This window comes from Impatiens glandulifera, chromosome 1 (genome assembly GCF_907164915.1).
Source record: "Impatiens glandulifera chromosome 1, dImpGla2.1, whole genome shotgun sequence".
Lineage (NCBI taxonomy): Eukaryota > Viridiplantae > Streptophyta > Magnoliopsida > Ericales > Balsaminaceae > Impatiens > Impatiens glandulifera.
In genome coordinates, this window is record NC_061862.1 from 126,896,070 (window position 1) to 126,910,276 (window position 14,207).

The 14,207-nt window shown below is 38.2% G+C and overlaps 1 protein-coding gene across 1 annotated transcript; it reads left to right on the forward strand.

The window, feature by feature from the left end:
- The first annotated feature begins 482 nt into the window (after positions 1–482).
- Positions 483–4,949, forward strand: LOC124942785 (ethylene-responsive transcription factor WRI1-like). The gene is made up of 7 exons (XM_047483343.1): positions 483–697; positions 829–911; positions 1,093–1,101; positions 1,703–1,791; positions 2,034–2,158; positions 2,656–2,732; positions 4,300–4,949. The coding sequence occupies exons 1-7, from the start codon at positions 483–485 to the stop codon at positions 4,947–4,949; spliced, it is 1,248 nt and encodes a 415-aa protein (XP_047339299.1).
- The last annotated feature ends 9,258 nt before the right edge of the window (positions 4,950–14,207 follow it).

The following is a 14,207-nucleotide window of genomic DNA, read 5'->3' on the forward strand; positions in this document are numbered from 1 at the left end:
TTCTCATAAAAGTTTGTAAGTTTTTCACTACGTGTATAGGGACCTCAGAAAATGATGAAACGTGTATGGTTTCAACTTTGAAGAATCAATTTCTGTATCTCACTTTCTTTCTTTGCACAAAAAATGTATGCAGAGACGAGTCTTATTGGTAGCATGGCTGCACCCCAAGCCAAGTGTTCGATGCTCAATTAACCCTAGTTAGCTTTCTTTAACCCTAGTTCATTTTCTCTCTCTTCCCACCTGTTTTTATACCTTTGATTTCAGAGTTAAAATTTATAGAATCCAAACCTCCTTCCCCTCTTTCTCAGTTTCCTTCTTCTTCAATGGTTTTTTGTTTTGGTAAACCACTTTAGGTGACCAAAAAACAACTATAATGTTCTTATTAGTCTAAACCTACCCGAATCAAGATTTTGAAATCCCATTCCTTTTATTAGAAATCATACCCACATTTTCATAATTTCAATTGTGCTATTGACAGTCAGATGAAGAGGGTTTTGTTGCCACTGCTGCCTTCTTCTTCATCGAGCTCATCTTCTTCATCATGCATTGAATCGGATTCGATTAAACTTCCGATGAAGAGAGCTAGAGTGAAGAAAACCCCCAAACAGCCGCCGAAGAAATGCTCGAACAATGTTGGTAACCCAATCCCAATTAAATCACCTGGAAGAAGAAGCTCCATTTACAGAGGTGTAACTAGGTAATTAACTAATGATCATTAATCTCGTACCAATGTTTTGATTCAAAGTTGATTGAAATTTAGACATGCATGCACATCTGTAAATGAGATTTGGGTTAATGAACTGTTTTCATGATTTATAATTTTTGAAGGCATAGATGGACAGGAAGGTTTGAAGCTCATTTGTGGGATAAAACTTCGTGGAACAGTATTCAGAACAAGAAAGGAAGGCAGAGTAAGTACTTTCTCTCTCTAAGATTTCTAGATCTACAGACTTTGATTAATTACTATTTAATTAAGCTTAAGTTGCTTTGATAAACGCACTTAATTTGTTTTAATTTTTTGTTTGTGTCTTTGCAAATCTCTATGGTGGTGTTTGATCGTTCGTGAATGGCTGTTTTGTCGACTGTCTTCAGTTTATTTAGGTACACATTTAAAGACCTGTTCTTTTCTAATTAATCCGGTTCATCTGCTTTCATTTTTCATTAATTTGTATATTTTATACTACTTTCATTTTATTTGTTATGATTTAAGAACTAAATACTAAATGGGTAGATTTAAGATTTTATTACTACAAATTTAATTAATATAAGTTTAATAAATATTTATGTAATTAGTTTAAAGAATATGCATGTCTATCTAAGTCCAGATTTACTTAATCTTTTCATTATTTTGAGACTTAGCATTTTCTATAGTTAATTTGTTTATATTAAAAGTCATTTTGATTTAAAAAAAAAATGGGAAAAAAATGAAAAGATTCTATTTACAAAGTTCTTATAAGAAAGTTGATTTAGTAAAATATATTTAAAGAATTTTATGATAAGAACCAACTTCCCAGGGGAATAATTGACTAGAATTTATATATTTATAAGTAATTAATATAATATAAATAATATTAGATTTTGCAATCACAATATTTGGGTGAAGTGCTGGGAATATGCACATAAAACACACTTTTTCAATGCATTTTCTTTGTGTGATTTAATTATGAAACAATCTTTGACTGATTATGAATTAATTGGGTAGGGGCTTATGATAATGAAGAAGCTGCTGCTAGGACTTATGATCTTGCTGCCCTTAAATATTGGGGACCTGGAACTTCCCTCAATTTTAAGGTACCCCATTCAAATTTGCAATTTCTAATTTTAACCTGATTTACTTTCCGGGTTTACATTATATTGATTTTTTCTTCTTTTTTCAAATTAATGAAAATTAAAAAAAAAGTAGATAGTAGATATCAAGTTTTGACAAAGTTTGGCACTTTAATTAATTTTGAACATTAATAATAGTTGTGGTTGGTTAGTTTTCATATTGTTTTTTTTGACATTTTACTCAATTGATTTTGGTTGGTTGACAGATAGACGCCTATGTCAAGGAAATCGAAGAGATGGGAAAATTTTCGAATGAAGAGTATTTAGCTTCTTTGCGGAGAAAAAGTAGTGGATTTTCTAGGGGTGTTTCTAAATATCGTGGTGTGGCAAGGTTAGTAATATTATCTCTCTTCGATTACATTCAATGTTTATTTTAAGTCAATCTTAATGCAATAAATGAAATGAGTAAATGATGAAATGGTAAAGTTGGTAATTATGTTCACATTTTAAATAGGAACTTGACCATAAGAAGGATGCTTGTAATGAGGTCCTTCAATTAATTTCAATTACTACAAAAGTCCTTTTATCAAAAGAAGATAAGAAAAGATTAGCCAAATGCGATTGTTACATTTTAAATTATCGCTTATTTGAATTGCTTTATGTTTTAATATTTAATTTTGGATCTCGGTAAAAAAATCTATAATAAATTTATGATTTTGAAGATCTTATCTAAATAATAAATTTATGATTTTGTCAATCTCATTTAAATTCATTTTATCAGTTTGATTTATCATGTTTCACATTCAAACAAGATAGTCAGACTAAATAAATGTTTTAAAATATAACAAATATTTATGTTAACTAATTGTTTTGTTTCAAATCTTGTAGGCATCATCATAATGGAAGGTGGGAGGCTAGAATTGGGAGGGTTTTTGGAAACAAGTACTTATACTTGGGAACCTATAGTAAGCATTCTCAAACCCTTCATACTTTAAAATATGATTTATTTTTTGTCCTAGTTTGTTTTAATTGCTATGCCTATTATTAATATAGATTAGTGTTATTTTTTTAACCAAACAAATCACAATATCCTTTATGTTTAAATTCTCTCTCATCTTTCTCTCTCTAAGGAATTAAAAATGTTAGACTTAATTGGTTCTTATGATTGTACCCAATACATAAAAAGGAGTTGAAGGCATGCCTAATTATGGTCTTAAATTTCCTAAGCATACTCTTATAATATATATTTATATTTATATTTATATTTATATTTATATTTATATTTATATTTATATTTATATTTAAAAATATTAAAGAGAACATTTACTTGTCAAACTTTTGTCAATGAAAATTATTAATAATTTAATTCACAAAGAATTTTAAAAGGTGTTAAATATCTAAATGTATGCACTTTATTTTGTATAGTCATTACATTGATAATGACACTTGAAAAATGCCTTACCAACAACACATATTAATATATTTTATGGTTGATTTTGCTTTAATTTGACTATAAACACAACAAAAACCTATTTAAATAAAGCAAATGAAAATGCAAAATTTTGATTATTTAATTAATTATATTGATATATCCCCATTAGATTAGTCCATTGGACTTTCATTTTAAAAAATAACCAACTCATTTTTATCAATTTTATAGTTATCTTTTAGTTAGAAATTAGAATTATAGTTTAACTAAAAGTTCATTGACCAGATTCAATCAGCCTCTACTAATCTTGAACACTTTGACTGTATTTTGTTTATTATTATTATTATTACTATTATTAATTTATTTATGGGGCTAATGACATGGCAGTCGTTGATTGGTTGAGTAGTTGAGATGTGTATCTCTGTCTTTCTGACACTCCAAAAACTATATAGAATTCATATTTTAAGACTATGCCAATATTGAATAATCAAATACCCAGATTCTTATTCTCTGATGATCAAAATTCATTATTCTGTTTAGATTGATCACTTAGCATTGGGATTTATGTTGATTGCAATAGTTTAAGGACTTGAATATATAAATCTCTTATCTCTCAATTGCAGCATTCTTGACTTTACATTTGATCCAATTTATTTTCTTTTTCTTTTTGAAAACTTTTCATAAGCAAACATTGGATCTGATCAGATCTAGTCTCTCTCTCAGGGCCAACTAGATGGCTCATGTCTTTATCAGAATGTGGATCTCAAATCTTCTGTAAATATAGTCTTTTCATTCTTTTACTTAAAGTAAAGACAAACCATGTTTAAACAATTAAGCTTGTTATTAAATTCTAAGTCAGCATTTAATAATTTATAGTAAAAAACTCAAAATGTTAATTACATCAACTTTGAGTTTTTCAATGATATGTTTAGATGCGGTTAAGTGAAGATCAAATGTTACCGGTTCAATTCTCACTTAAAACGCTTTAATTGAAGTGGAGGTCGTCTAGTTTAATACTGCATTTTTTACTTGTTTGATTTTCCATATCGTATGAAAAAGACAAGCGTGTTAATACAAATGTGTTTTCTCTTGATTGTGAATAGGCACTCAAGAAGAAGCCGCGGTGGCATATGACATGGCAGCGATAGAGTATAGAGGTGCAAACGCGGTTACCAACTTTGATGTAAGTGTTTATGCTGGCAAGTTGAAAGAAAAGCTAGCCCTTACTTCAAAGAAAGAGGATCATCATGAGGATCGAAAGCTAATTCTCCACGAACTGAATCCAGTTGATGCCAATAAACAGATGGTGGTTTATGAGAATCATCAAGTAGGAAATCAGGATCTGGAGGAGAAAAAACTAGTTGGACCCGTTTCCCAAGAGGGTTCGGACTCGGACGAGTTCATAATGCCCATAGGCATAGAGGATTACGCAAGTGGTTTGATGGATATGAATGTCTATGGTGAGAATCAGTGGACCCGTCTCTCTTTGGACTCTGGATTCACCAACAATTCACTCTCGACAGTTCTTGATGACATTCCATTGACTGAGGGAGCTGGCGAACTCCCTGACTTGTTTGATGATTCGGGTTTTGAGTTTGAGGATAATACGGAAGACTACAAATTCGAGGCGGCTTCCCTTGATGAAAACGATGATTGCCTTCTACTTCTGAACATGAACGACGACTACCATATCGGTGCGATGGAGGATGGAGGATCGGGGGAGGATGGAGAGAAGAGCTTGTCGGATGTGTGATTATCGAGCTAGGTAGCTAGCTAGTTGATGGTGAGGTTAGATAAGGTAATGGAAAGAATGTTAGTTTGTTTAAGACATGAGGCTGCATCTGTCTGTTTTTCTTTTTGGATTTGGTCATCATAAAAAGGAACCTTAAAAATGATGGTTTTTCTCATTTCATTGCTCTTTTTTGTCATGAAGAAGGGTTTTGAAGAGGAATCATGATAAATAATTGCGTCCTTTAAATTTTGAAAGGTTTATAATTGTGTATTTTGAAGAAGAAGAAAGTAACATTATATGCCTTTCAAATGTTGTTTTGTTTTTATAAAGTTATTTTTCTAGTTGGTCATTAAATTTATTAGAAATTTGGGTGATGAGTGAATCTCTAATCCATTTTAGTTGGTAATGACTAGTGTCTTGATGTTGTTATGGCCAACATATAGACATTGGTAACACAAAAAAAACTTGTCTCACAGAAGCCATATTTTGATGTGGAGGAACCACCAAGGGAGATTGAGTGCTCAATCTAAATGGGAGATCGCGAAGAAAAGCTTATCACAAGAGTATTTTCGACTTAGAAAAACTCATCACAGAAGTATACACTTTAATTGAGTTAATATCATTGCTCAATTAGAAGGAGAGATCGCGAATAAAAACTTGTCACAAGAGTTTACATGTTAATTGTGTTATTACAGGACAATGTTAATAACCACATTTCCGGGTTATTGGTTGACAATAGTATCAATTGGATTACAATTTCCATATAATAATAGTAACCAAATCATAATTTCCATATAATAATAGTAACCAAATCATAATGTAAATATATATACAAAATTCCTTGTCCATTATATTGCCTAAAGTGATTCTAAACAGTTATTAAAAAAGTTATTAAAGAAGTTAGATAGAAGAAACCTAAGTGGTTGGGCCATGTTTTCCTATCAGTCTATTGCTCAATTGTCAAACTAAATTTTAGTGTCTTCTTGATTTCTATTCCTATTATTCAAATGGATTTGAAACTTTTTTTTTCTTCATTTTTTAGTTATTAAATTTATTTGGAAACTCACTAATATATTAAGTTTTCTTTTTAATTAAGAGATCAATGTCTAATGTTTATGCCCATTAACAATTCTGATTTAAATGGGAATAAAAGTCATGCTAATTTATTTTAAGAAATAAATATTAGTCTAAAAAAACAAAACTTTTGTAAGTTATCAAAATATTGTACACTTACAAAAAAAAAAATAAAAATAAAAAATAAATAAATGACAAAAACAGTTAAATTTAAATCCATGTCTATTTAAGAACGGTCTAATATAATTTCATTCTTAACTCTGAATAGGGTTTGTGTAGAGTATATATATATATATATATACATGAACATTTTATAATCTAATGGGCCGTATTTCCGGCCCATTTAATCATATATAATAATAGACTATATCAACTAATATAACATAGTCTAACACCTCTCCTCAAGTTGGGGCATGCAAATCAAAATGCTTAACTTGAATATAAAATGGTCGAATAATTGTTTTCCAAGAGACTTAGTGAGAAAATCAGCCAATTGAGAAGTCGTGGGAACATGAGAACCAACAATAATCCCATCCTGGATATGATCCCGTAAGAAATGTAAATCCACTTTAATGTGTTTGCTACGCTCATGAAACACTAGATTCCGAGCCATATGAAGAGCTGATTGACTGTCTGAGTACACATGCATACCCGATTGAGGTACTCCAAGGAACACCATGACCCATTGTAGCCACTTCAACTCACAAATCAAAGCTGCTAAAGATTAATACACAGCCTCAGCGGAAGATAAGGCCACAATTGGCTGTTTCTTGGACTTCAGGACACGATAAAAGAGCCAAGAAATACCAACCACCCAGTAACCGATCTGCGAGACTTGAGACATGATGCCCAGTTCGAATCGCACCATCCAGATAACCGAAGATCACAATCATTCCTCAAGAGTATACCCTGTCCTGGGACATTCTTTAGATATCTCACAACCCGTAATGCTGCCTGATAGTGATCCTGTAATGGGTCATGCATAAACTGAGATAATATATGTACAGAGTAAGCTATATCAGGTCTTGTGAAAGACAAATATATCAATCTCCCCACCAACCATCTATAGCTCTCTGAATCCTCCATCTGCGCACTCACTAACTCCCCCAACTTATGATTCCGCTCCATAGGAAAACCAGCAGACTTAGCACTCAGAAAACCACACTCGGAAATAATATCCAGAACATATTTCCATTGACACAAAGAAATTCCCTCAACAGTCCTGGCAACCTCAACTCCAAGAAAGTACTTCAGATCCCCCAAGTCCTTCATATGAAAACATGATGATAAATATTGCTTGAAGGCCTTTCGTGTCCCCAAATCACTCTCTGATACTATCATGTCATCCACATATATCAAGACATGTAAGACAACATCACTGCTCACAAAGGAAAACAGAGAATGATCCGAACGAGACTGAATAAAACCATAAGAAAGCAAGTCAATTTTCAGTTTGGCAAACCAACAACGAGGCGCCTGTTTTAGTCCATAGAGAGACTTATGCATGCGACACACTTTGTTGGTATGACCGAACTCAAAACTTGGTGGTAGACACATGTATACTTCCTCTGTTAGATCACCATGGAGAAAGGTATTATGCACATCCATTTGGTGCAAGTGCCAACCCCGAATAACAACAACTACAAGGAAGGCCCGAACAGTACTCATTTTGACAACTGAAGCAAAGGTCTCAGAGTAGTCAATCCCCTCAAGTTGATGGTTGCCAAAGACAACCAGACGTGCCTTGAAGCGCTCAATTGACCCATCAGAATTTTGCTTGATCTTGTAGACCGAGCGACTGCCCAATGCCTTCTTCCCTTGAGGTAAATCCTCCAAACTCCACATTCCATTGTCCTTCAAGGCTCGTATCAAAATATGCATGGCTGCGCTCCATCCAGGATCACGAGAGGCCTGTCTGTAAGATTTAGGCTCAACGCCTATAGAAATGGCAGCCAAAAAATTCCAATGTATCACAAAGAATAAATCTTAACTCAAATGATGTGCAAGAGGATACCAAGTACCTAAGGAAGGGTCAGAGCCAGATGAATGATGTCGAAGGGGGTAATATAATCAGTCAACCAAGAAGAAGGAGTCCGAGTCCACATACCTCTTCCCAACTGTGGCTGCTTGACGCTCAACTGCGGCTGTTCAATGCTAGACTCGCTCGCCTGCTGCACAACCGGAGAACCAGGCTCCTCAGTAGAGCCCTGCACATTAGTCTCCTTTACCGAATCCTGCGCATCAACGTCTTCACCCAAAACCCTCTCTGGCTCATCAGACACCATGAACTCTCCTACCGAAACATGGTCTGATGCCTCCTCCACAACAATAATGGGAGGAACAGAGACCTGCCAATCCACAGGGTTAAAAGGAAACTCATTTTTTTTTATAGAAAACAATATCACGGGACACAAAAACCTCCTTAGTTTCCCAATCCAATAACCTCCACCCCTTCTTATCAAGGGGATAACCCAAAAATACACACTTACGATTATGACTAGCAAACTTGTCACGACAGTGTAAATCAAAGACATAACAAAGACAACCAAAAACATGCACATTAGATAGAGTTGGAGCGGTACCATATAACACCTTATAAGGAGTACGAAAGCTCAAAACACGAGAAGGAGTCCTATTTATCAAGTAGCATGCAATAAGAACACATTCCCCTCAATACTCAATAGGAATAGAACTCTGGAACATTACATCCCTTGCAACATTCAAGATATGTCAATGTTTCCTCTCTACTCTACCATTTTATTGTGGAGTATGCACACAAGAAGTTTGAAATAATATATCAGCCTAAAAAAAATTTCAAACAATTAAATTCTGTTCCATTGTCAGTTTTTACATGTCTAATATCAACTCTAAATTGTCTTTTGACCATAGCAATAAACTTTATAAATACATTGAAAACTTCAGTTTTAGCAGATAAAAGAACTACCCACACAGCTCGACTAAAATCATCAACCAAAGTAAGAAAGTAACGTGCTCCATTAGAGGAGGGAACAACATAAGGACCCCAAAGGTCATAGTGTACTAAATCAAAAATACTCTAAGCATATGAATCACTGTCATAAAAAATACTCCAAGACTGTTTGGCCTGATGACAGATATCACAAGGGCTAACACTAGGAGAATGACGAGTAACACTAACACTAGGTAAATGTTGCAGCACACTGTCTGAAGGATGCTCCATCCTATTGTGCCAAATCCCCAGACTCTCAGTTGAGAAGACAAAAAGTGACACCGGAATACTGCACCAATAGTAAAGACCCCCCCTTCGTTCACCTACTCCAATCACCTTCCTGGTACTACGATCCTGAAAAGTACATAAATCAGATGAGAATGAGATATCACCATAATAATCATCAATCAACTGATTAACATAAATCAAGTTACAAGTCAAATATGGGACACATAAAATATTTTTCAGAGTAATCTCAAGAGATAAGTACACAGAACCCTGTATATGAGCAATAATAATGCTACAATCGGGTAGAGAAATGGGACACTCAGTCCCCACAAAGCAATCAACTACATAGTCTTAGACCCTAGTGGCATGTAAGGTAGCCCCTGAATCAATAATCCAAGATAAATGATACTTACCACTCAAACGATCAGTGCAAGAACCATCGTTACTAGTTAGGCGAAGGAGATTCTGCCACTGAGTGGGAGTCAAACCAGGAATAAGGAATGAACCATGTTGGGGTGAAGGGTGCTGCGCCACCAAACCTTGCGCACCAACTAAACCCGCGCCAAAGACTCCAAGGAAACTCGGAATCGCGGTAGCAGCCTGCGCACCTCTAGCCTACGCACCTCCAGCCGAGGCACCTCCAACCGTCGTGCCTCTACGCTTGGGATCACCACCTCGCCCTTTACGCTGTCGCTCAAGAAACCACTCCGTAAACCCATGCTTATCAAAATAGTCAGCAACATCATGTCCCGGTTTCTTAGAATGAGAACACACCAACTTTGATTTATCAACCACATTAGAAGGGCAAGAAGATAAATCAAAGAGTTCATGCGAGACGACCTTCTGATCATAATTACGGGCATCCTCAGTTTCACGAAGCGTCTGATAAGAACTGTTCAACGTGGGTGGGGGTTTCTGCGCCAATAAAGCAGAACGAGTAGTAAAATACTCAGAGCTCAAGCCCCCCCAAAAACTGATGATAATGCTCTATATCACGTAAACTCTGCAACTGTGTCGGGGGCCTACCACACTCACATATCGGAAGAGGAAATAGGACATGTTGCTCCTCCCATAGGCGTTGTAATGCCCCAAAGTAAGAAGAGATGGACATCGTCACAGACTGGTTACAGGAAGACAATTCACGAAGAAAGGAGTTCTGACGGGTTCCATTCGAAACAGCATAACGCTCCTCAAGTAGACTCCATAAAGGGCCCACCTCATCATAGTAAGTAATCTCACCACGCAACTTAGGATCAATGGTGTTTAATACCCATTAAACTAATATTGCCTGAACAACATGCCGATCCTCCAATCGTGCTAAAGCACCCTCTAGTTTCACCACAATACCATTTAAAAAACCCATCTTACGACGAGCCACCAAAGATAAAGAGAGTTGTGAGTGAGTTAATGAAGGTGAACGCAGCAGGCTTCACGCCAAAAAATATTCAATATCGTGCGTGTTGACGTCATGATGACACCATACGCGGTTCATTTGAAAAAAACGTTCTAAACCATGGGTTTTAAGTTTTTTTTCTGCTGTTGAATTCTAAAGGCATCTTAAATTTCAAAATTTCAACCAGGTCACTATACTCTACAGAATTAGCTATTCATGGATGTTTTGGAAAACTATGAGAGTTCCCTATAACGTATATTTATATACGAAGTAACATCAATGCTCTTAACACCTTCAAATTGGTGGTAGAAGACGATGGGACCAAGACATGATCAAACCAGACATGCCCTCTGTGTTTAATTCATAACTAATGTTGTAGTGGTTAGTTTTGGGATTACGACTTATGGTTGGAAAGAAAAGACATAGCCTGTTCGAATGGAATTGGTCCCATTCCTCACTTCAACGGTTAAAGTAGTCAATTTACCCAGACAACTGATGCAAGCTCATCCACCATATCTGGAGCATGGTGTCACGGCCCATTGGTATGGGGTGCACATGTCAAGCCTACAAAGTGCATTTTTTTTAGAATATTAATGTCTTGGGTCATATCTGGAACTCTCTAGAATCCTCTAGGAGTTCCTGGATTTTTGTTGGTCATGGAACTTTCTAGAATTCTCTAGGAAGTTCCTTTTGTATGTAAGGTGGGAGAACTCTCTAGAATTCTCTAGGAGTTCTCATGTATAGGTGCTAGTAGAATTCTCTAGAAACCTCTAGGAATTCTTAGGATTAGTTTAATAATAGAAGAGTCTAGAAATGTCTAGGATAAGGAAGATCTAGAATGATCTTCCCACATGTATATAAACAAGTCTAGGTCATAGGACACAACGGAACTCAACACTTGTAATACCTCACTCTTGTAAGCAATGAACAAGATATTCTCCAAGCTCTTTCTCTCTCAAATTGTTCCATCTTTTTGTATATTTTAAGAGGCTGACTAGCTAGTATTGTGGCAATCTAGCCTAGTGCCGCACGGGACGAGGTGATATTCGGCGACCGAGTTTCTGCCCGTGACAAGTGGTATCAGAGCGAAAGTGTTATCGCACCCACGTTTGTGCTTCCGCATTTGAAAGAAGAGATGGATTCAAGTTCCAAAGTCACGAAGGTTTCGACCGGCGAACAGAAGGACAAGAGGTCCAAGAGGGACAAGTCCGTTAAGAGGAATACTGCCATGGAAGCGCGGGTGACCCGGCTTGAGGAAAGCATGAGCGAGCATCAAGAAGCTCTCGAGGAGTTCAGCACGGTGGCCGACAAGGTGGCGGAGTTGGATGAGGCTGGTGAAAAGTTGGAGAACGAGGTGATGGAGGTCATTAACAATATGAACCGGAGCATTCGTGACGAAGTGTTGGGATCGGTTCGAGGGGAGGTTAATGATACCCGCCATGAAGTGCTCGAGACAATCAGGGGAGAAGTCCATGCGAGGATCGACGCTCTCCGAAGGGAGATAATGGGGAGGTTCGACGCTATGGAAAGGCGGATTGGGAGGAATGGAGGGGAACATAGAGGTGCGGCACCTCAACGAATGGATGTTCCCAAGCCAACTCCATTCAAAGGCTCGAGGAGTGCAAGGGAAGTGGAGGACTTCCTTTGGAACATGGAGAGGTACTTTCGGGCATCAAACATACTAGATGATCGTGGCAAGTTGGAGACAGCACCTTTCTTCTTGCAAGAGATGGCACTACTGTGGTGGAGGAGGCGAGAAGTAGATATTGAACGAGGTACGTTGCGAATGGAGACGTGGGAGGACTTCAAGACCGAGTTCAAGCGCCAATTCTTCCCAGAGAATGCCGAGTTCGAGGCTAGGAAAAGGTTGAATCAACTTGTGCACAATAGGAGCATCAAGGAGTATGTGAAGGAGTTCCAGGAGTTGATGCTCGAGTTACCGAGTCTAACGGAACAGGAGGCCCTGTTCGCGTTTGTGAATGGCCTTAAGACTTGGGCGCAGTTGGAGCTGCAAAGAGCCAAGGTGCGGGACATCTCCGAGGCAATCGCGGTTGCAGAAAGACTGTTAGAGCTCAAAGTGTCTGTGGATAGGCCGAAGATCCTCAGGGACGAGGAGGAAAATCGTGGGGGAGACCGCCCACGTGACCAGGAGAAAGGTGGGGGAGACCGCCCACCTAAGAAGGGGCATGCACATAACAACTCTGTGGGGAAAACCGACGACTCGGGTAAGCCAAGAGTGTGTCAAATTTGTGGTGCCCATAATCACATAAAGTTTATGTGCCCGTTCAAGGGAGAAAAGGTTGCAGCAGTGAAAGGACACGAGTCTTCCGAGGAAGAGGAAGGGACTCGGGTGGGATCCTTGAGACTGCTCAACGCTGCGAAGACTAGTGTTGCGAAGCCGGTCAAGGAAACAAGGAGTGGCTCTTTGTTCGTGGAAGCTTGGATCGGGGGAATACGCATTAAGGCACTAGTGGATACAGGGGCTACACACAACTTCATGCGAGAAGGAGTAGCCAAGGCGTTGGGTCTGCGGATCAGTCCAACAAGAGGGACGGTGAAGTCCTTCGATGTAGCCAAGCCGGTGGCCGGGGAGTCTAGGAAAGTGCACACCAGGATCGGAGATTGGTATGGGACAGTCTCGTTTACCTTGGTCCCAATGGAAGACTACGACGTAGTGTTGGGATTACAATGGTGCGATCAGGTACGCGCTTGCATAATGCCTTATTCCAATTCCTTAATCATTGTGGATCACGGGAAGTCTAGTGTGATCCCAACAAGGAGAGAATCCGAGGGAATAGGCATGTTCTCGGCAATGCGATTCAGCCGAGGTCGCAAATGTGGTAAATGGGCTTTTACCACTTTTGCTAGGGTGGATGATGGGGACGGTTCCAAGGGGAAAGGACAAGTACCCAAGGACGTCAAAGGGAGGTGCAAGGTCTTCGAGCGACTCAAGACTAAAGGCACAAAACCATCAGATCCACAAAGTTTGGCCACAGGAAACGTGGGCCAAAGTCAGTCTGCCTTCACTCGCGCCAAGTCTGTGGGAAAGGAAGCAGGTTATGCTCAGGCATCTTTGGAGGGAGACACCAAGAAGATGAAGAGAGGGGCAGATCTGAGAAGGCGTGCAGTAAAGGAAGGAGACGGTGGAAGGGGGAAGTTGCCCTCGCAACAGTTGAAGTCTCTGCGGTCTGTTCTCAAGGGGCTTGTGCGCAGATTCGAGGGACCGTTTTCGATCGAGAGACGTGTGGGAAACGTTTCATATCGGTTGGAGCTGGCAGCCATAAGTGCACCTGATGCCGTGACGTGCAAGGAGAAGGAAGAGCACTTAGGGGACGTCAAGAAGAAGATCACCATGCATCGTTCTAAGGTCGTGCCGAGGTCGGCCACGACTTAGGTGGGGGAGAATGTCACGGCCCATTGGTATGGGGTGCACATGTCAAGCCTACAAGGTGCATTTTTTTTAGAATATTAATGTCTTGGGTCATATCTGGAACTCTCTAGAATCCTCTAGGAGTTCCTGAATTTTTGTTGGTCATGGAACTTTCTAGAATTCTCTAGGAAGTTCCTTTTGTATGTAAGGTGGGAGAACTCTCTAGAATTCTCTAGGAGTTCTCAT

What these genes read in the sequence shown, in the direction of transcription:
- LOC124942785 (XM_047483343.1), top strand. Translation starts at nt 483, where the DNA reads ATGAAGAGGGTTTTGTTGCCACTGCTGCCTTCTTCTTCATCGAGCTCA. An exon ending in AAATATCGTGGTGTGGCAAG is followed by an intron (nt 2,159 to 2,655) that starts GTTAGTAATATT and finishes CAAATCTTGTAG; the next exon opens with GCATCATCATAATGGAAGGT. An exon ending in CTTATACTTGGGAACCTATA is followed by an intron (nt 2,733 to 4,299) that starts GTAAGCATTCTC and finishes GATTGTGAATAG; the next exon opens with GCACTCAAGAAGAAGCCGCG.